The 21,984-nt window shown below is 40.4% G+C and overlaps 1 protein-coding gene across 1 annotated transcript; it reads right to left on the reverse strand.

Annotated features, from left to right (window-relative positions):
* Positions 1-13,430: 13,430 nt before the first annotated feature.
* GPR33 (G protein-coupled receptor 33) lies at positions 13,431-14,435 on the reverse strand (the record flags this gene model as incomplete). The annotated part of the gene is made up of 1 exon (XM_081103369.1): positions 13,431-14,435. The coding sequence occupies one exon, from the start codon at positions 14,433-14,435 to the stop codon at positions 13,431-13,433; it is 1,005 nt and encodes a 334-aa protein (XP_080959495.1).
* Between the last annotated feature and the right edge of the window lie 7,549 nt (positions 14,436-21,984).

Below are 21,984 nucleotides of genomic sequence, written 5' to 3' on the forward strand. Positions count from 1 at the left end.
TTTTTAAAATCCTCAACCGAGGATATTTTTCCCATTGACTCTTAGAGAGAGAGAAAACATTGATGTACATGCCCTTGACCGAAACTGAGCCCGGGACCCTTCAGTCCTCAGGCTAAGGCTCTATCCACTGAGCCAAACTGGCTGGGGCTGGAGGTCAAACCTTTAGAAGACATCCTTACTAAAAATATTCTTACCCAAGAAAGTGTGGGATTGTTAATACACTTCTTAACCCGCTACTAATACAAAAATAAAACGACATATAGGCACACACTGATATTCAGTTCTGTGATGTGTTTCCTGTAAGTACACAATAGGATTTAAATGAAATTAACCAAGGGCTTGATTTTCTTTCCCACATACCGTATCCCTTGAACATCCATCAGATTAGCATTATTTTTCTATGGGCTTGGAGGACTTAGATGAGGAATAATAGTGTTACCCTGATTGCATTACCCAGGTCATTGATTTGGGCTGTTGGCACAATGTGCCTATACATTCGGTCTGTTGTTTTTTAGTAGGTGACATCACTGATAGTGTTGCTATCCATACAAAATAGTGTGGTGGAAGAAAATAGTCCATGCATAATCAACAGTCTTTTCTACACAAAATTGAAGCTGCCTGTTTGCTGGTTATCTGGAAGCTGCCTTACCGTTTTTGTAAAAAACGAAAAGCAAAATCTCACATTATCTCTGCTGCATTGCAGGGGTTGACATTTTAAAACATTCATTGACATTTGGAAAGCACCTTTTTTATTGTTTAAAGTATTACATGTCTCCTTTTTTCCCCCCATTGACACCCCCAGCCACTCCCACCCCAGAGGGTAAGCCCCCACCGCCCCAGTGTCTGTGTCCATTGGTTATGCTAATATGCATGCATACAAGTCCTTTGGTTAATCTCTACCGCCCCCTCCCCTGCCTTCTCTCTAAGGTTGACATTGTCTGTACCTTTATGTCATTATAACTATTGAGTCTCTTTTCTTTTTCACTTCCAGACTCAAGTTTTACAGGGCGTAAGGAATTTTCACATAGAGGCCCTTAGCATTGACCTAAAGTCAGAAAGGACTTTGATGTCTGTTTGTATATGGGTGAAAAAGTTGGAGAGGTCTTTTGAAAATAGGGTTACCAGAGATCTTTCCATAGTGAAGGGACTTTAGCAAAGTGGAAAATCTTTCCTGTGAATAGATGGAGTCTGGTTGGTAATGGTTAGCATTTTAAAGGTCACCAATTACTTTAAACATTCCTTCCTGTTGGGTAGGGATCTCCGGGATACTACTACTATAGGTAGTACAGTAATAGGTTGTGGCTCACTCATTTTTCCTTCTACCTGCAGAGGGCAGTAGATAGTAGGCACCAAAGAGAAAATATTTATTTTCTCTATTTTATTTATTTTTTTGAACATCTAACCTCATTCCACAAAGAATTTAAGAAGGCAAGACATACATACACTAAAATAGTGAAATGTTAGGAGTAAACAAAATAGAATTTTGTGAGTAAGTCATAATGGAGGAAATAAAAAACAAATAAGATTAGTTCTTGACTACAGTACTGAGATGGTAAAGTATGTAGCAAAGTTTTCACAGAAATATAACTTTAATTTTTGTTTCAAAACATTATGTCCATAGTATGTAATGTCATGATGGAGCATGTTATATAATTTCCTTCATGTTAGAAATCAAAGGCAAAGCATAGCATCGAGAAAGGAAGAAGTGACTCACTGGAACATAGAGAGCTTTGCTTCCTGAGTGTAAGAAACCAGTCTGGGTAGGAATAGATCTCACAGCCCTACAATGCTGAAAGGGGACCATAGGGATAGTGGGTTAATTATTAATACATTCTAGGCCCCCTGAGATGGTAGAATAACTTACTTAGAGGTGCTTTTTTAATTAATTAATTATTTGTTGGTGTTAATCCTAACTGGAGGATGTTTTTCCCATTGACTTTTTAAAATATATATTTTATTGATTTTTTACAGAGAGGGATAGAGAGTTAGAAACATGGATGAGAGAGAAACATTGATCAGCTGCCTCCTGCACACCTCCTACTGGGGATGTGCCCGCAACCCAGGTACATGCCCTTGACCGGAATCGAACCTGGGACCTTTCAGTCCACAGGCCGATGCTCTATCCACTGAGCCAAACAGGTAGGGCTGATTTTTTTTTTTTTTTTAAGAAAGAGTGGAAAGGAGGGAGGTATGCGGAGAGAGAGAGAAACATTGATGTGAGAGAGACACATCAATTGGTTGCCTCCTGCATGCACTCCAACCAGGGTGTGGGTAGAACCTGCAACCCAAGTATGTGCCCTTGACTAGGTGACTCAGGAGACCCTTCAGTGTGTGGCCCACGCTCAAACTATTAAGAAACACCCGCCAGGACTATTTAGAGGTTTCAAGTTATTTAATCCAGGTTGGCTGTCCCAAATTTTAATATTCAAAAGTATTTCACAAATATGAAAGATTTGAGAACCATTTCTAAAAGATCCTTTACAATTGATGCTAAGCTTCCTGATTGTAAAGAGGAAAGGAAAGAGAGAGGAACTATATTCTGTTTCATAGTCTTCAAAATAAGCAGAGCTTTTCCTAAGATTTAGCTCTGAAATGAGCCTCTTCTCTGAGACCTGACCTAGGAGCATGCTAATCAGTAGAAGTGCTACTGGAAGAGGTAGATGTTTCATCTTAGGGGAGGCTGGATGAAATCTAGCCCCCCACTTCAAAGCTCAGAGATTTATTTGTTCAGTGCTCACCTGATTGGGTTCTTAGAAACTGGTTCACACTAACTAAAATGCATGCACATGAATTGGGGTAGGACCAGAAATACTAATTTATTCATTTATAAGAAATGTTGCTGTGACTGGAGAAGTTCTCCCATAGGGTGTGATCAGCACATTTCCCTCTGTGGTCAAGCATGGGACACTAGATCATATTTAGAAGTCTCTTTTACTAATTTATATGAGAGAGAGAGATATTCTTTTACCAGGCATCTGAAACGGAGGTGAGAAAGACCTATGTTAAACTTGGTTTCAAGACACTTGCCACATGTGTTAAGACTGTGGAAAGAGGAAACAAACAGATTTAAATAGGAGCCTGAAATAAAAAGTTTAAAGGCAAATATTCCATACCACAGCCATATATTTGTCATGGAGCCTCTTCTTACAGAGGCAGAAACTGAGGCCACAAGGGTTAATACAGTTGAAGCCCCTTCTTATAGAAATATGAGGCTTGGGAAAATGAGGGTTTCCACCTAAGGGCTGAGTCTCTCTTCAACATGAATAGCTTGTGCAATCAGGTGGGGGATGGAATTTAGTTTGGAACTTTGTATTGATTGCTCTTTTGTTCAATTGACTTTTTAAAAAAATGCCTATTTCATTACTGCACCATATGCTGGTGTGTTGCCTTGGTAACATAATATAGCAAGGGCTTTTTACTCTAAGGCAATGATGTATATCTTTGGCAGTCTGTAGGACTTCCTCAGGGTAGGCTGATGAATTGTCTTGGCATTTGAGTTATTTTTCAGTTCATAGTATTGTGATAACTTAGCAAAGCATTGCATAATCTTTTGAATATTTGTCTACTTCTGTTGGTTGTTTTATTAAGTTAGGCCATCCTGTTGTAAGGCCTTTTTATAATTTTGCGTGCTCTGTAAGAAAAAAAATTGTGAAATATTTTGCAATGGGCAAGAAATTTCCAGATATCCTTTGACTGGAATGCTAAAGCCTCTGGGGATTACCTGGTAGCCATACAGGGCTTCATTGGATTTATTTTTGACTAGGTTATCTTACAACTTGTAGAGATAGAAGTTAACTTTTAAAATATTGATAGTAAGCAAATTGTTTCTGTCATAAACATGTAAAATTTGACTATTACTCAGTGCATATTGACCAGTTTTGCCAATTTTGCATTTATTTGTAAATTCATTTCAGCATTCCTTACTTGACTATAAATGTATGGCACCTTGAGTTCTCTCTTTTTAAATAAACTTCAAATTTTAGAATAGATTGAGATTTCCAGAAAAGTTACAAAGGTAGTACAGAGAATGTCCATATACTCCTCACCCAATTCCCCCTATTATTAACATTTCAAATTCCTCTGGTATGTGTTTGTCATGTCTACGGAATCATCACTGATACATTAATTAAACTCCATACTTTATTCAGATTTTATTAGTTTTTCTTGAGGTTTTTTTTTTCTGGATCCCATCCAGAATACCACACTACATTTAGTCATCATGTTTCCTTAGACTGTGATAGTTTCTCAGACTTTCCTTCTTTTTAATGACCTTGACAGTTTTGAGGAGTATTGATTGGTCAGGTGTATTGTAGATGCCCTTCTATTGGAATGTGCTGTTTCTCTCAAGATTAGCCTGAAGGGAGAAAGGGACGGAGTCTGGCATCCACAGGTAGAGACTTACACAGACCCTTAGCAGACGGCATGGACCAGCGAAGAAGCATGGCCAACTCCAGGTGACCTTTTAGGTAGGGAACTAGGGAAATAAATACCTGACCCCATTCTCCATCTTTCTTCCACTTCCTGCCAGAGCTCCCCCATTGGCAAAACCCAACCAGAAATCAGAACACATGCCCCAGTCTACAGGGTAGAAAGCAGGGTGCAGAATGCTTGAATGTGGATTGAAAGACAATCAAAAGATATCTAGCAAACTAATTGAAGAGGTCTTAAAGGTCAAAGTGGGGACTCCTTTGTCATCTTTTTGTTGGAAGATAGCAGCTGGGAAGACAAAGAGAGAAATAGCTGCAGTTAATATTTCTAATGAAATTCTATAATTTCTCCAAGAGTTTATAGGGGTGAAGTTTGACTTAGTGAGTTATTAGTGTGAGATGAGTCAAGGTCCCCCTTTCCCCTCCCCCCCCCCTTTTTTTTGGTCACTGGGAATATTTCAAGACATCAGAGCAGAATGGTTGCTGGGATCCTACCTGTGGTGAAGATGCCCCTACCCAGTTCAACTTGCATGGCAGGAAAGGATGGAGCCATTGACTTCCAGGGGACTTGCTGACTGTAATGAGAGGCATGTTAGAAGGGGCCACTAAGGGCCTACTAGTACATCCTTACAGCTCTCCTTGAAGTATGGTAGCAACCATTTCAGGTGGAAACTGTAGTTTAACTCTAACCCTGTTGTTTGGCTTAACAATATAAAAGTTACTTTGATTTTCTAAATTGTATAAGTCACCCCATTCGATTGAACGTCTTATCGATTGAATGACTATTCCATTGATTGTTATCATACTGGTCTTAGAGAGCACATTCTACTGTACCTGGGAAACAGGACAGCACAATTACCCTAAATTGTTTTAGTGGCCACAGGTGGTGCGTTCCAGCTGCCTCAGTGGTCCCGAGACCAGGACAGCACAATTACTCTAAATTGTCCTGACAACTCAGTGGTCGGAGACCTGAGGGCTCTAGATAATGTGTTTCTATCAACTCAGTGATCCAGAGACCCAAAACTGTAATTTAGATAACATGCCTAAGTTTAACCCAGGTTACCCAAGGACTCTAGATAATGTATTTCTGTCAATTCAGTGACCCCGAGACCCGAAACTGTAATTAACATGCTTAATTCTGCTTCTGTAATCTGCTTTTTTGGGAGCCAGGTGCCACATTCCAAACCCTGAGATGTAATCAATACCTTTGTGATTTTTGCCTATATAAGTCTGGTTTTGCCATCATCTTATTGCTATGAGATTTGGGAATGGCCCCTCATAGTCCCGGATTGCAATAAATGTGACTCTTTAATTCGACTTCTTGAGGCGTCCTTCTGTGATTCGCGGGGTACATTACAACATCCTGGGATCATTTGTACTGGGGGAGAAGAGTCTTGGAATCACATTTGATTTGCTACAGGAAAAATAAAAATAAAAAAGAACCATTTTTATTGTCTTTGAGTGTTGTAACTAAGTTCCCACTGACTCCAGCAGGAAGGAAATACAGATTTCAATAATGAATTGTTGATATACACCTCACTCTTCCCTTTCTTTTGCTTGAGAAGAAAAGGGAAAGCAGCATTATCAGATGGCAGCCTCCTGGTTGTTTGCTCCTTTTGGCAAGTGAAGCAAAAGAAATACAGTATCTGACCGGCATGCTGGAGGAAGGCCCTTCTAAAGACCTCGCAAATGGAGAAAATTCCAACTCTAGAGTTAATTAATAATGGCATTCCTGTATTTGTCCAATTGTTTGTAAACGTTTATTTATCATGCCAAACACTGAACAAGGCGTTGGAAATATATGAGGAATAAGATGCTCTCGGGGAGCTCAGAATTTAGTGAAGAGACAAGGAAAACAATGAGGAGCATTGTGATCTTTCCCTCCCACAGGAGAAGGACAGGACTTGCAAGGGGAGTCACTTCCTGGAAAGGCGGAGCTAAACTAAACAGGTGGCTGGCTTTTTTTTTTTTTTTTTAAATATATTTTATTGATTTTTTACAGAGAGGAAGGGAGAGAGATAGAGAGTTAGAAACATCGATCAGCTGCCTCCTGCACACCTCCCACTAGGGATGTGCCCGCAATCCAGGTATATGCCCTTGACTGGAATCGAACCTGGGACCTTTCAGTCTGCAGGCCGACACTCTATCCACTGAGCCAAACCGGTTTCGGCAGGTGGCTGGCTTTTACTGAAGGGATGATAAGATCTGTGGCCTAAACCAGATTTTTTGGGCCATCCCACTTCTAAGCAATTATTTTCTTAGTTATCAATTGACTCTCTCTTCAGAATACCTCTCGGTTTATTTCTTTTACAGCACTTCCCCATACCGTTAAGCCCTAACTTAACTAACTGAACGGTATGGGGATAGGTTCTGCAACTTTAAGAGAAATGATGTTTAAAGAAACCAATTTTACCCTAAGCTAATTGACATTAACAAGAGTTAAATCCCTACAGCATCACATCAATGTTATAATGAAATGATGTTGAATGAAATGATGTTATTGGAGGGTCTGTTGTACACACATGCTGACTTCAGGGTCTCCAAAACTCACTTCAGGCCTGACCTCCAACTCAGAAGGTTTCCTCCCTCTAGGCCACAATCAAAAGTAAAGTCCTAAGTACTGTGTTTAGCTGCACTCTGCTGGGTGTGAAGCTGATTAAAGTGATTCCCATTAACTTGTGAATGAAACTTAACCATCTTAAAAGGTATATTTGCATTTTAATAGCAGTCCGTTAACACAAATTAATCTGTAATTGGTAGGATGTGTGAGAGTTACTTTTGGTGGAAAGGAGGAGAATTTCTCCTTAATTCTCTAAATTTAAAATACTTGCTGTTTTCAGAGCCCTTGGATTCTCACCTCTCATCACTCCTCCCACAATGCAATTTTGCTTCTCTTCCAGAAGCTAATTACTCTGGAAAGGTCGGTTAAATTCAATGGACAACATCATCTTCTGAATAGCTTTTATATTTGGGGAAATTCCCATATTGTGAGTATCCCTTTTCCTCCCATGTAGAAGTCAGAACTCAGCTCCCCAGCCTCTTTTGCAGCTAAGGTTCCGGCTTGCCTGTTAGATACCCTCATGCAAGACTAAATGAGCAATGTGAATAAACAAGCTCTGCGTGGGGCTTCCATTTCCCTGATGTTGGTGTTGGCAGAGCTTCCAGGCACAGGAGGGTTCAAGACCTGATGCAGAAGTGGCATTGGTTGGCAGTAGCAGCTGCATAAAACCAAATTGCTGGTATTTTGGGTTCAGCAGCAGCAGTTACTACCATTTATTAAAACAGAGAACACCAGCCAGAGACTCCTGATCTAGAAAGTTTTGAGGCATGTCTTGGGCACTGTTCCTGGGAGCCTTGAATGCTTGTCCAGCCATCTTAATAATTCTGTGAACTACTTAACATCTTTTAATAAATCAGTTTTTGGTTAAACCAGCCAGAATGAAATCTGTTTACAACCAAGACATCCTCTTCTTCTTTTTTTTTTTTTTTTTTTGTTAATCCTCATCCAAGAATTTTTTTCCCCAGTGACTTTTAGAGAGAGTGGAAGGGAGGGGGAGAGACAAAAAGAGAGAAACATCTATGCGAGAGAGACACATTGATTGGTTGCCTCTCCCTCCACACTCCAACCAGGTTTGGGAATTGAGCCTGCAATCGTGCCCTTGGCTCAATTGAACATGGGGACCCTTCAATCCTCAGGCCGACGCTCTAAATGCTGAGCCAAACAAGCTAAGGCTTTGACTTTTTTAAAAAAATATATTTTTATTGATTTCTGAGAGGAAGGGAGAGGCAGAGATAGAAACATCAATGATGAGAGAGAATCATCAATCAGCTGCCTCCTGCACGCCCCTTATTGGGGATTGAGCCCGCAACCTGGGCATGTGCCCTTGACTGGAATCTAAACTGGGACCCTTCAGTCCGCAGGCCAACACTCTATCCACTGAGCCAAACCAGCCAGGGTGAGGCTATGACTTCTAATTGATACAGGGGTCTCCCTAAACTTTCCCCTCTTCCTCTACTTCTGAACCAACAGAATTTATAGGACAAGACTCTCTACTTTTCTCCATCCCCACTTCTACTTTCCTGGCTCAGGCCACATCATCTGTTAACTGGATGACTGTAAAACCATCCAGTTTGACCACTCACCTCCAGTTTTGAACTCTCCATGATAGCAGAGTGATCTTTCTAAAATGCAAGTTTAATTCTTCAGTGGCTCCCTAATGCCCTCAGGATAGAGTCTAGGATCAAGTCCAAACTTCTTAGTAGTGGTTTCCCGAAATATAGGGCTGGTTGACTTTTCTAGCTCATCTTGGCTCTGCCTGTTTCTTGCACCTATGCTTCAGCCATACTCTTTTCTTGCTGTGTACTGGCAGCATGGATCCTCTGGGATACGGTTAGAAATGCAGAATCTCAGTCCTACTCCAGACTTATTGAACCAGAATCAGCATTTTACTTTGTAAGTGGATCTTGACATGTTCTAGGCACTTCTGTTTGATTTTTGCAGCCAAGAAGGTAACTTCTGATTAAATAAACAGACTAGGTGGATCTGGGCTGAAAGCCAAGCCTCACTGCCTCCAAGCAGTGGGCTCAGACAGTGAGTATAATGGTTAAGAGCATGGATTCTGGCACCAGACTGCCTATTGCATAATACTGTCTCTTCCAATTGCTTCCTCAATGTCCTTGGGCAAGTGCTTTGGTTTTATAGTTTGTAAAATAGGGATAATAATGTGACCTACTTCGTAGAATTGCCGTAGGATTAAGTGAGTTACAGTTTGTAAAGCACTTAGAATCATGTCTGGGTACAAGGTAGATGTGATGTAAACCTTGTTAATCCTATTATTTTAACCTAAAGTCGTTTTTCAAGTCACATATTGTGATTACCCATATTCAACTTTCATTACATAGCTTTTCCTGGATGTCAATTGCATATAATATTATAGAAAAGAAATACTGTGATAGGCTTTTTCTGTTCTTGAAAACTTTACAATCTATAGCAGTGGTTCTCAACCTTCCTAATGCCGTGACCCTTTAATACAGTTCCTCATGTTGTGGTGACCCCCAACCATAAAATTATTTTCGTTGCTACTTCATAACTGTAATTTTGCTACTGTTATGAATCGTAATGTAAATATATGATATGCAGGATGTATTTTCATTGTTACAAATTGAACATAATTAAAGCATAGTGATTAATCACAAAAACAATATGTAATTATATATGTGTTTTCCGATGTTCTTAGGCAACCCCTGTGAAAGGGTCGTTCGACCCCCAAAGGGGTCACGACCCACAGGCTGAGAACTGCTGATCTATAGAGATGTACAAGAAAGGACTGTGTATAAGAGAACCTGGACACAGCACGTCTTTGTTATTGCAGCAGGTCTGAGGGACACAAAAGGCTCTCTCTGTAGCTACTGGGTTTCCAAAGCACAGTCTTATTTCAAAAACCATCCTATGTTCTTTCCAGTAACTGTCTTCTTAATCCTGCATCATAAACGCCAGCAGGCTTGTCAGGACCTGGGAGCGTGTCAGGAGGGAAGGAGCACCAGCCCTTCCTGCTGCGGTGACACTCAGAGCCACAGCTTGGTCATCAATCTTCCTCCTCCCTCTCTCAGAAACTGTCCAGGCGCCAAAAGCCTGAAATAGGGGCCAACAATGAAAGTTTCCATCTACTCACAGCTCCTTGTCCCTCATATTTAAAGTGAGAGACCCAAGCCCCCAGTTGTCGGGCATCAGTGATACCAAGTCAATTAGCAGGATTCCTAGGGCATCAGACTATTACTTCCCCCCTGTAAAAAGCTGATAATGAAGGTTAATTTCCCTTCCTTTCTATAGCCCTTTCATAAGTAGTATCCTCCATTTTGGGGATTTGTGAATACGATACATACCCGTGGTTTGGAACGGTTTGTGCAAAGTTAACTGGAATATTTAGGGACTGAGCATGCATTACGGCCTAAATATCTTTATTCTGTATCAATTGAAATATCTCTTGATTGCTATCTATTGCCTGATAGAACTGACTAACCAAAGGTAATAGGTCAGTGATACTACATGGTCCTAGGTAACTGCTGCAATGTGTTGCAAAAACTTGAAGCAACATTTGAATACCAGAGAAGACAAATTAATATTGTCATTGCTGTTCTAAATTAAATATACTATGGCATTACCCAGGTGGATTCTTAAACATTTATAATTGTCTTAACCTCATATTTCTGAGACAGCTCAATCTCTAGGTATTAAAAAGAGACACTTAAGATTTCTTTATACTTAAACATTATAGTATGAATGTCTTTATATTTTAACATGGAGATGACAAGCTAAGTGCCTTGTCATCTCCATGTTAACTTTTGTTCATATTAATTAAATAACTTAGATGATATCTAAATGAAGAGGCATCCTGTCCAAATGTCTATTTATAGAAGATTCTCTGATAGAGAATTCAGATCAATGGAAACTACTGATATTTAGAAATTGATATTTCTATAGCCTTAAAAATCAGAGGCTAAGACTCACATGTGCACCTCCTCACACTGACTAGGATGACTATAAACTACAAAAGGAAAATAATAAGTGAAGAATAATTTTATAGCAATAATAAAATCCTATCTAATAATAGACAAACATGGTAATTAACCATACCTCCGCTACGCTTCCCATTGGCTAATCAGGGTAATATGCAAATTAACTGCCAACCAAGATGGCGGCCGGCAGCCACACAGCTGAAGGGAACATGAGGCTTGGTTGCCCTGGCGATGGAGGAAGCCAAGATTCCCCGCCTGCCGCGGCCCAGCTCTGAGCTTCGGATGCAACAATGTTTCAATTATAGAAGCTAAACAAACCCCAGGTACCTGCTTTCAGCCAGCCGGCCTCGGAGCTGGAGCTGCAACAAAGTTTCAATTACAGAAGGTAAATAAATCCCAGAATAAAAAAAAGAAAAAGAAAAAAGGAGAGACTGGGAGCTTCAGTTTCAGGCTTGGCCTGCCTGAAAAAAGCCTTCAGCCCCTCATCCAGGCTGGCCAGGCAACCCAGTGGGGACCCCTACCCTGAAGGGGGTGTGGGCAGCCTGAAAAAAGCCGTCAGCCCCTCATCCAGGCTGTCCAGGCACCCCAGTGGGGACCCCCACACTGAAGGGGGTGCGGGCAGCCTGAAAACAGCTATCAGCCCCTCATCCAGGCTGGCCAGGCACCCAAGTGGGACCCCCACCCTGATCTGGGACACCATTCAGGGCAAACCAGCTGGCCCCCACCCGTGCACCAGGCCTCTATCCTATATAGTAAAAGGGTAATATGCAAACTGAACCTAACAGCAGAAAGACTGGGAATGACTGGTCACTATGACACACACTGACCACCAGGGGGCAGACACTCAATGCAGGAGCTGCCCTCTGGTGGTCAGTGAGCTCCCACATGGAGGAGCTCTGCTCAGTCACAAGCCAGGCTCATGGCTGCCAGTACAGCGGTAGTGGTGGGAGCCTCTCCTGCCTCCTCAGCAGCGCTAAGGATGTCTGACTGCAGCTTAGGTCTGCTCCCTGCCCGAGGGATCCCAGACTGTGAGAGAGCACAGGCTGGGCTGAGGGACTCCCCCCCCCCCCCCCCCGAGTGCACAAATTTTTGTTCACCGGGCCTCTAGTATAATATAAAAATAATGTGAAGAAACGGGAACTTTTGTACATTGCTGGTTTTAATGTACTAGTAACATAGTACAACTTCTCTAGAAACATTTGGTGAGGCCTCAAAAAGTTGAACAGAATTACCAAATGACCCAAAAATTAAAAATAATTCAAAATAATTGAAAACAAGCACTGATACAGTACAGCAGTGTTCATAGTAACATTCTTTATAATAGTCAAAAGGTGGAAACAACTTAATGTTCCTTAAGAGAAGTATGTATAAACAAAACATAGTATTTACATACAATGCAATATTACATAGCCATAAAGAGAATGAAGTTCTGATACATGTTACAACATGGATGAACCTTGAAAACATTATGCTAAATAAAGTAAACCAGACACAAAGGAGAAATATTATATGATTGAACTTATATGGAATATCTAGAATAGGCAAATTCATAGAGACATATAATAGATTGGAGGTTATGAAAGGGGTTGGGGGTTGGAAAGAACAAGGAATTATTGTTTAATGGGCATAGGGTTTCTCTTTGGGGTGATAAAAAATTCTGGAAATAATGATGATGATTATAAACATTGTGAATGTAGTTAATGCTATTGAAATTTATACTTAAAATGATGAAAATGACAAACTTTTGGTTATACAGTGGACCCTTGGACAACATGGTATAAGGGACTCCAACCCCTCACACAGTCAAAAATCTGTGTATAACTTATGACTCCCTAAAAAATTAACTAGTAATAGCCTACTGTTGACTGGAAGCCTCACCAGTAACATCAAGTTGATTAATACATATTTGTATGTTATATGTATTATATAATGTATTCATTTTTCAATTTTTTATTTTTCAATTACCGTTTACATTCAATATTATTTTGTATTAGTTTTAGGTGTATAGCATAATGGTTAGACAATTGTATACTTTACAAAGAGGACCCCTCTATATTTCAAGACCTACCTGGCACTATACACATAGTTATTACAATATTACTGACTCTATTCCCTGGGCTGTACCTTACATCCCTGTGACTATTTTGTGACTACCAATTTGTATTTTTTAATCCCATCACTATTTTTAACCAAGCCCTCCAACCCTCTATATACTGTATTCATACAATAAAATGAGCTAGAGAAAAGAAAATGTTATTGTGAAAGTCCAAATCCATATTGTTCAAGGGTCAATATCTTACCACAATAAAAAAGGGGAAAATTACATTCAGAACATCACCTATTGCTTACTTTCTTATAGTTCTTTTAATATTCATAATCTAATATCAATACAGCCTAGATGTCTCTCTAATATAGAACTATATTGTCTGGAAGTAGAGGGTATATCTCTGGTTGTGTAATTAACTAAGAGTTCATGGGACCTTGCATTTAAATGGAGGTTTCCGAACTTAGGTTTTGTGTTCTTTCTGGAGAAGAATCCTCACTGAATGTTGATTCAAACAGAGCAAGAATGGACTTCTTGAAAACCTTTTTAAAGTTCTCCCCTATAAACAGGTAGAGTATGGGAGAAAAGACAGCATTGAAAGAAGTGGTAATCACTGCAAGTAACAAAATCAACTGTAAAAGTAGAGATTGGTTCTTAGTGAGAAGTAAGCCCTTATATACATAGTAGGGCATCCAACACACAAAGAAAGAGATAATGGCTGTCATCATGACTTTGAAAGGCTTGTTGGATTTAAACAGGCTCCTCTTTTTCATCTTGTTGGCTATTCTTCCGTAACAAAAGGTGATGATGAGGAAAGGCAGAAGGAAGCCTAGCAAGAAGCGGCTGGTGAAACAGGCTACATGAATCCATTTTTTGCTTTCCCAGTTAGTGGACACATCATAGCTATGTTGGCAGGTCACCTTTCCTTCATGGTCATCATATGTCTCCCTGAAAACCAAATAGGGCGTGCTGAGGACAGTGGCAAAGATCCAGATTCCCAGGATTATGCTGGAAGCCCAGCGTGGGGTTCGGTGCAGCTGTGACCACACCGGGTGAAGAGTGAAAAGGTAACGATCAACACTGATGGCTGAGAGGAAGAAACTGGAGGCGAATATCCCCATATATAAAATGCTGTTGAGGACCTTGCACATGACCGTTCCAAAGCTCCAGTGATTGTCCTGAAGGTAGGAGGTGGTTATAAATGGCAGAATTGATGTTGAAATAAAATATGAGAGAATGAGATGAAAATATAAAAGAGTATTGACAGTTCTCTTCATCTTGAATTTTAGTACCCATAGATAGAGACCATTGCTGATAATACCAATTATTGATGTCATGAACAAAAAAACGACAACGATTATTTTTGAGGCAGGAGCTGGGAAATGAGTGCTATTTCTTGCTAATGTAGAGACAGTGACCTGGTAATCGGAAGAGTTGATCAGATCCATAATTACTGGTGGGATAAGAAACTGAAAATAAGAACAAAAAAGAAGCAAAAGGAAAGATTAAATATAGAAATTAAAATATCAACAGACAAATTGACAATATATTTTAAATGGCAAACCTAATATTTCTACAATAACACAAATCAGATATTTTCCTTGAGGCCTTTACTTTGTTTTGTATGAAGAATTAAGAGCAAATTAATTTGAGCATCAAAAATGAAAATACTACAAATGATATGAAATTGATGTGACATAGACATTTTGACTTTGCTAAGTAATTCATTTAGGTAGCTAAAAATCTGTTTAGATATTAATGAGAAGTCCGATCCTTCTTGATAAGCACAACTTCTTGAATAAGGCAACATAGAATCAGTTTAACTTGACTAAGACTTGGTCAGGGCAAATGTTGCTAATGAAGTTGAATAACAAAAATGACTGCTACAAATTAGTAATCATGGGAAACTATAATTAGATTTTCCCCATGAGCTAATAATCTATATATATAAAAGCCTAATATGCAAATTGTCCCCTCAGGAGTTCAACCAGGAGGCCAGGAGTTCAATCGCTCGCTATGACGTGCACTGACCACCAGCAGGCGGCTCGGAATGAAGGAAGGCCCTGGTTGGCAGCTGGCAGCTGGGAAAGGGAGGCCCCAGCTGGCAGCTAGAAGGAAGGCCCCGGTTGGCCCTGATTGCCGGCCAGGCCTAGGAACCCTACCTCTGCACGAATTTCATGCACTGGGCCTCTAGTATATAATAAATGCTATTATCTAGTACTAGAGGCCCAGTGCATGAAATTCGTTCATGGGGTAGGGGCTGTCCCTCAGTTCGGCCGGCACCATCTCCAATCTGGGACCCCTTGGGGGATGTCTGATTCCACAGGGATCGGGCCCAAACCGGCAGTTGGACATCCCCCTCACAATCTGGGACCACTTGCTCCTAACTGCTTGCCTGCCTACCTGCCTGATCACCCCTAACCACCTCTGCCTGCCTGCCTAATCGCCCCTAACTGCCTCTGCCTGCTTGCCTGATCGCCCCTAACCGCTCCCCTGCTGGCCTGATTTCGTCCCTAACTGCTTGCTCCCCCGTGCTGGCCTGATCGCGCCTTTAACTGCCTGCTCCCGCACACCGGCCTGGTAGCCCTCTAACTGTTTGCTCCCCTGTGCCAACCTGATTGCACCCCTAACTACTTGCTCCCCTGCTGGCCTGATGGCCCCTAACTGCCTCTGCCTTGGCCCCTCGCCACTGTGGCTTTGTGAGGGAGGAAGTGAGATGTCCAGAAGATGTCCAGTCGATCCGGTCTAATTAGCATATTACCCTTTTATTAGTATAGATTCTAACACTGAGCACAGAACAGTAAGAACTGTTATTCACATGGAAGCCCCAGGGCACTATAAGATTATCTGAAGAGTCTTCAGAATCATCAGTGAAACAGGAAAGTGTGTTATAGAATATAATAGTGGTTCTTCCTTAATTGGAGAGGCGAAAGGAGAAGAACTCAAGGCACTGATATTTATTCAATACTTGTTATATGCCAGGAGCATTTTATGAAAATCATTTATTTTTTTTCTCCCACAAAGGCAAATATTTAAACAGAGGTGAAAATGAGGCTTAACAGGGTTAAATTTCTTATTAATTATCATCTCCTACCATGCTTCCATTGTGGCAGATTGAGAATCCTACTAGTGTTTTGTGCTACTTCTTTGAAAGTTGGTATTTCATGTCTAGTGTTTTGATAATGCTCCATGAATCAGAATATTTGATTATTCAAAATATCCCATTTCTTGAATAATGGTTCCTATGGTATTGAAAATACAAATCTGCGAATATTTGAGAAAATACCTATTAAAACAGACATAATCATCAAATTGGTTTTTGATAAATTATATATCAATTGAAATTACTAGTGATGTTTTTTTGTTTTTTGTTTACTAAACAAAAACATTCTAAGAGAGAAGAAATAAAGTAATTGTTATTAAAACCACAGCTACATTAACTTAATTCTGCCATCTGAGGGAGTTGCAAAGTTTTTCCCCAAAGTAGAAAAATGATTCTCTTCAAGGAAAATACCCTAGTAGGGCACTTGGGAAATAAAAAGTGAAGTCTAAGGACCTGGAATGGATCGACAATGGTGAGTGCAAGAGCGGAAACCTGTGAAGGTCCTGGGACCATGAGAAGAGGGAGGAGGAGTGAAGATGGTCTTCCGAGAGGGGAGCACAGGAAAAACACAGCAGGCGGTCAGGAGGCTTGAAGAGCACAGGGTCAGTGAGATATTCAGGAGTGCAGAAATTACACAGGGGCTTTAAAATGAGGGGTGTCTAATACTCAATTTTAATCCATTTTCTATGCTTTGACATGGTATAATGTCCCTTCTCATTAGTTACAACTGTCTTATGTTGGTGATTGCTCTGGGGAATGGAAGGAAAAGCTACTTGGGATGGAGTGGGATGGCGAGAAGAGACCAGTAGCAGGAGATAAGATGCAAATGAGATGATAAATATAGTGGAAACTGGACATAAATTAGGGTATAGTAGACAAGGAGGAACAAAATCCCATGAAGAATTTCTGACTGTGTGTATGGCGTATGGGTATCTGTGGTCTGTCTGTATACCTGCAGTGTGTTTGTGTGTATGTATGTGGCTATATGCTCTGTGTGTGTGTCTCTGTGAGGTATTTGGGATCCATGGAGTATGTGTGAAGCTGAGTGTGTGTGAGATCTGTGCATCTGTGTTGTATTTGTGTATGGTCTCTGTGTGTATGGTCTGTGTGTGGTGTTTGTGTTCTGTGTGTATTTATCTGGGTAGTGTGTGTTTGGGTGGTGTTTGTACGTCTGGTGTGTATATGTGTGTGTGGTCTCTGTGTATCTGCATTTGAGAAAACTGGGTATCTGAATTTTAGGGAAGACTTTAAAAATGTGTTGCTGAACTCTAGAAGGGCATCTGAAAATAATGTAAAATTTGAACAAAATAAATGTTGGTAGTGGTTATGAATATCATATAAAGTATCCCAGGAGCTTTCATTTATTGTGTATAACCATGAGATTTCATCATCCTTAAACATCTTTTAAAGTGGTTTTTAAGTACTTGAGTATAAATCAGTGGTCAGAGCTGGGGCTCTGACATCCCACAGAACTGGGCTTCAATCCTACCTCTACCACTTACCAACTCTGCAACCTTGGATTCTTAACTCTGAGCCTCTTTTATCTTCTAAACCAGCAGTTCTCAACCTTTGGGTCGCGACCCCTTTGGGGGTTGAATGACCCTTTCACAGGGGTAGCCTAAGACCATCAGAAAACACATATATAATTACATATTGTTTTTGTGATTAATCACTATGCTTTAAATGAAATTGGGGGTCACCACAACATGAAGAACTTTATTAAAGGGTCGCGGCATTAGGAAGGTTGAGAACCACTGTATCTAAACCATAATGAGTTTTTATAAGGACTAAATGAGATAATGCATATGAATCACATAGCTCCCTTCATGGCACATATTCAGCACTCAAAAACTTTTTACCTATTATTTTAGTCAACTTGTAATAATAAGGTTAGCAAGAGCCTCATTTTGCCCTTTTAATGCTGCAGGCCACATTTTTGTTTTTCCTCCTCAAAGCTTCTCTGCTGAGTTCTAGGGTAGCATGAGATTTATAGTCATTTTGAGGCCTTGCTATTGGGATAGCTTTGGCACAAGTGGCTTTCAGGAAGAACCAAGCCCCTCTGCTTGGGGGGGTGGGGGGGTGGGGGGGTGGGGAGGGCATGCAGATCTCAAGAAGCTGCTCTGGAGTAAGCCTAGATGGTCTATTCAGGTACTAGCACTAGGGTCAACCTGCTGGCCCAGGGAATCGTACCTCGGAGTTATGTCTTCATGTCAGATGGTCTTGGGCAGGCAAAGTGACTCCAAGCCAGCAATCTTCTCTCCAAGGACATAGGAAAAATCAGTGACACTTTGACTTCATCTGCCTTTCCTTCTTGCTAATGCTACTTCTCAACTTAGAACCTATTTATTTATTTGATGAGAACTTCCTGTTTTTTCCAAGTTCCTTTTTCTGTGGAATACTTTCTATGGAGGTCGAGGTAGAGAGATTATTATTTCTTCAAATCATTTCTGCTTTTTAAGGGGGAATTTTAAAAATCCCACAGAGTTCTTCTATTTAAGGCTAGTAAGTTTGTCTTGGCTGTAAAAACATTGATTAAAAATTACCTTTTCATATACAGTCATCCCACCAGGCACCCACTCTGCTTCAGTTCTAGGGTGTGCATTAACGTATGGATGCATGATGTTGGGTACAAAGGGAGGTGGTAAATAACAGGCATGGGAAAATAGAATCTGGACATGAGCCACCTAATGGTGCTGGAGAGAAAATGGTCAGAAAGGAAAACTTAAACACTGATTTCACATTAAAATTGGATGTATGAGGACAGGCCAAAGGTTATCATTATTTCGTTTGGAAAGACAGAGCCTGACAGGCAGATCCATGTGCGTTTGTCAGGACAATCGTTGAGAACGGTTGGAAAGAGCACAGAGTGTTACCATATCCTAGAAGACGATCTTGTTATAAAAACATTCTATCGCACAGGTAATACATTTATGAACTGACTGAATCCTACATTTTCTATTTTCCTCTCTCAGATTCGTCTCTGACATTTTTAAGGATCAGTTTGTGTGCTGCCCTCGGTGTCCTGATTCCGTTCCGGTTTGCTTTCCTCTTCATCTCTTCACCGCTAGTGGAGAAAATACATCAAAACAGCCTTGTAGCCTCAGTGGTGAAGCTTGGGAATCAGTTACCCAGCCTGTGTCAGATTTAGAATTGTACAGCTTTCACTGGTACTGTAGCCTTATTAAAAATAGACTTAAGCCGAAACCGGTTTGGCTCAGTGGATAGAGCGTCGGCCTGCGGACTGAAAGGTCCCAGGTTCGATTCCGGTCAAGGGCATGTACCTGGGTTGCGGGCACATCCCCAGTGGGAGATGTGCAGGAGGCAGCTGATCGATGTTTCTCTCTCATCGATGTTTCTAGCTCTCTATCTCTCTCCCTTCCTCTCTGTGAAAGATCAATAAAATATATTTAAAAAAAATAGACTTAAATTTTTGTTCTTAATTCCCTGGGGCTGTCACCTTCAGCCTAAGAACTGATCTTTGCTTCAGGATAAGGGTATGATTTCAAACTTGCTACTGCATTTAGAAGTGACTTCTTTCCAGGTTTTTGTACTTTTTGGATTAATTCATAGGTCTGGAAGTAACCTGAGATATTATTTGGTCTAAACCCAGTGATTCTGAAGCTCAGCAAACCGGGACACAGAGAGGTTGATTCGTAATGGGTTTTCATCAAGAAAAGAACCAAGGGCTCCTCCCACTGCCCTACACTATTTCATTAATAACAATAATAAAAAATGGATTTAGACCAGGTTCTTCCTCTTCTACTCTCCACTCTATATTTCCAAATTTTACAATTAGAAAAATTCAAAAATAAACATGTCAGAAACTAGTGTTTAATGGCATCCCCCCAACCCAAACATGCACAAGGGCTAGTACCACCATTAAACAGCCTAAAATGCAATTCTTTTAAAAGAATTTTTACAAGGGTTTTTATAAAACCTTTATAGAGAAAGTATTCCTCAGAAAAACTTTAATTAGTGAGTATTTTCTTCTAATAGATTAGACCAATGATATTAACTCTTGGGAAATATGCAGACTGTGTTTGAGGAAGTAACTTCTGGGCTTTAGTGATGTGACTTCATTTCATTTTTTATATTTCAAACTAAGTAGAATGGTTTCAAGAAAACAACTCATGGTAATGGAAACTGTTTTATGTTATTTTGATGTAAACACAGAATGAGATACACAGAAATGCAGAAGCAGGTGGTGTTTAGAACCAAATGCTTGAAAGTCTAGGAACTCATAAATGTATATGATGTTTAGAGCTGGAGGAGACGAAGGAGTTCACTTCATCTAATTCTCAATTCTATAGGTGCAGAGACTAAGAGATATTTGGGAACTTGTTCTAGATTCCATTATCTATAATAATAAAAGCAAAATATGCTAATTATACTGAATGCCCTTCCGGATGACCTTCTGGACGAACCTGGGGCTGCAAGGGACACCCGGGTCCTGGGTGCTGGAGGGAAGCCTGGTTCCCAGGTGCCAGAGGGAAGCCAGTGCTGGCAGCCAGGGGAAGGAAGGCCTACTCTTGCACGAATTTCATGCATCGGGCCTCTAGTTAGTTAATAAAATAGCTGGGGCAGGAATAACGTACACTGAAAAATACGGATGCACTGCTTGCAGGCTATATAATGATTGCACATGACAGTGTAGGTTAGAAAATAAAACCCTAAATATAAACCCCAATTCTACTACTTGCCATTTATATAACCTCTCTGAGTCTTAATCTTCTCATTTGTTAGTTAAAAACAAAACAAAACAAAACAAAACCCTCTCTTGAAGTATTCTTTTGAGGATTTAATGAGATATTATAGATACTATGAGTAAGGGCTTAGCACAATACCTGGCACATGGCACGTACTAAGTAAATGATAGCTAATATTAATATATGAAAGCCGAGGCAGAGAACTCCAACGAGCTCAGTGGGTTAGAGCAAATCTCTGAGCACCGCAACTCAAGAAACATTTATTGAGTATCTAGCATGTGCCAGACATTTGAACTAATTGTCTTAGTATTTATAGCTATTAAAGAAGATGATACTTAAACTGAATGTGAGGAAAGCTTATTCAAGGCCTTGGAAAAAGAGAGCAATGCTTCATTTGTCTGGTCTGGTTCTGCACTTTTCAAGATCACTTCTCACCACCCTCCACATCTCAGCATGGTGGGAGCAACAATGCAGATATAGCCCAAAAGGCTGAAGTCAGAATCACTTTGGAGGTCTTTAAAAAAGGACGCATATTCCTGAGCTTTAGTTCATCTCTCTAGTATTTACCAAATAGTTACTCTATTTAAAGAACTGTTCTTGCCACTGGGGATATAGAGTATATGAGAAAAGCTTTGTTTTCATGGAGCTTACGTTCTAGTGGGAGAAAAATAGACAATTGTTAAATAAAAAAATAGCTAGCACTACAGTACTATGCAGAGGATTAAAACAGAAATGTGATGAGTAACTAAGTGGCTACTGTAGATGAGATAGTTGGAAAGGCCTTTCAGTAGGTGACATTTAATAGGATTGGAATGACATGAAGGAACCAACTATGCAGCAATAAAGAGGAAGAACATTATATAACCTGGACTTAACTCACATCTTGCTCCATGTCTTTTTCTTCCCTATTAACCCCCTTCTACCTCCAATCTGCTCTTGTTCTCCTAATTGGGTCTCCCCATTTGTTGAAATTTTGGCTCATGACTTTTCAACCTCATTCCACTGTTCATGCTTGCATTCTCCTCCTTGGCAGGGTTTGTTATGATAGCATTCCTGTAAACAAGAGTTCAGCTTTATTCCTGGCTTCTGCCCCCAGCGTTGTTGGATATGGTCTACTACGTCAGGCTCCAGATTCTCCCCATGTCTGGATAGCATTTCCGGAACTGCAGGTAGAATGTTTTTGGAGGA

This window comes from Myotis nattereri (assembly GCF_964212035.1).
Source record: "Myotis nattereri genome assembly, chromosome: 1".
NCBI classification, from domain to species: Eukaryota; Metazoa; Chordata; class Mammalia; order Chiroptera; family Vespertilionidae; genus Myotis; species Myotis nattereri.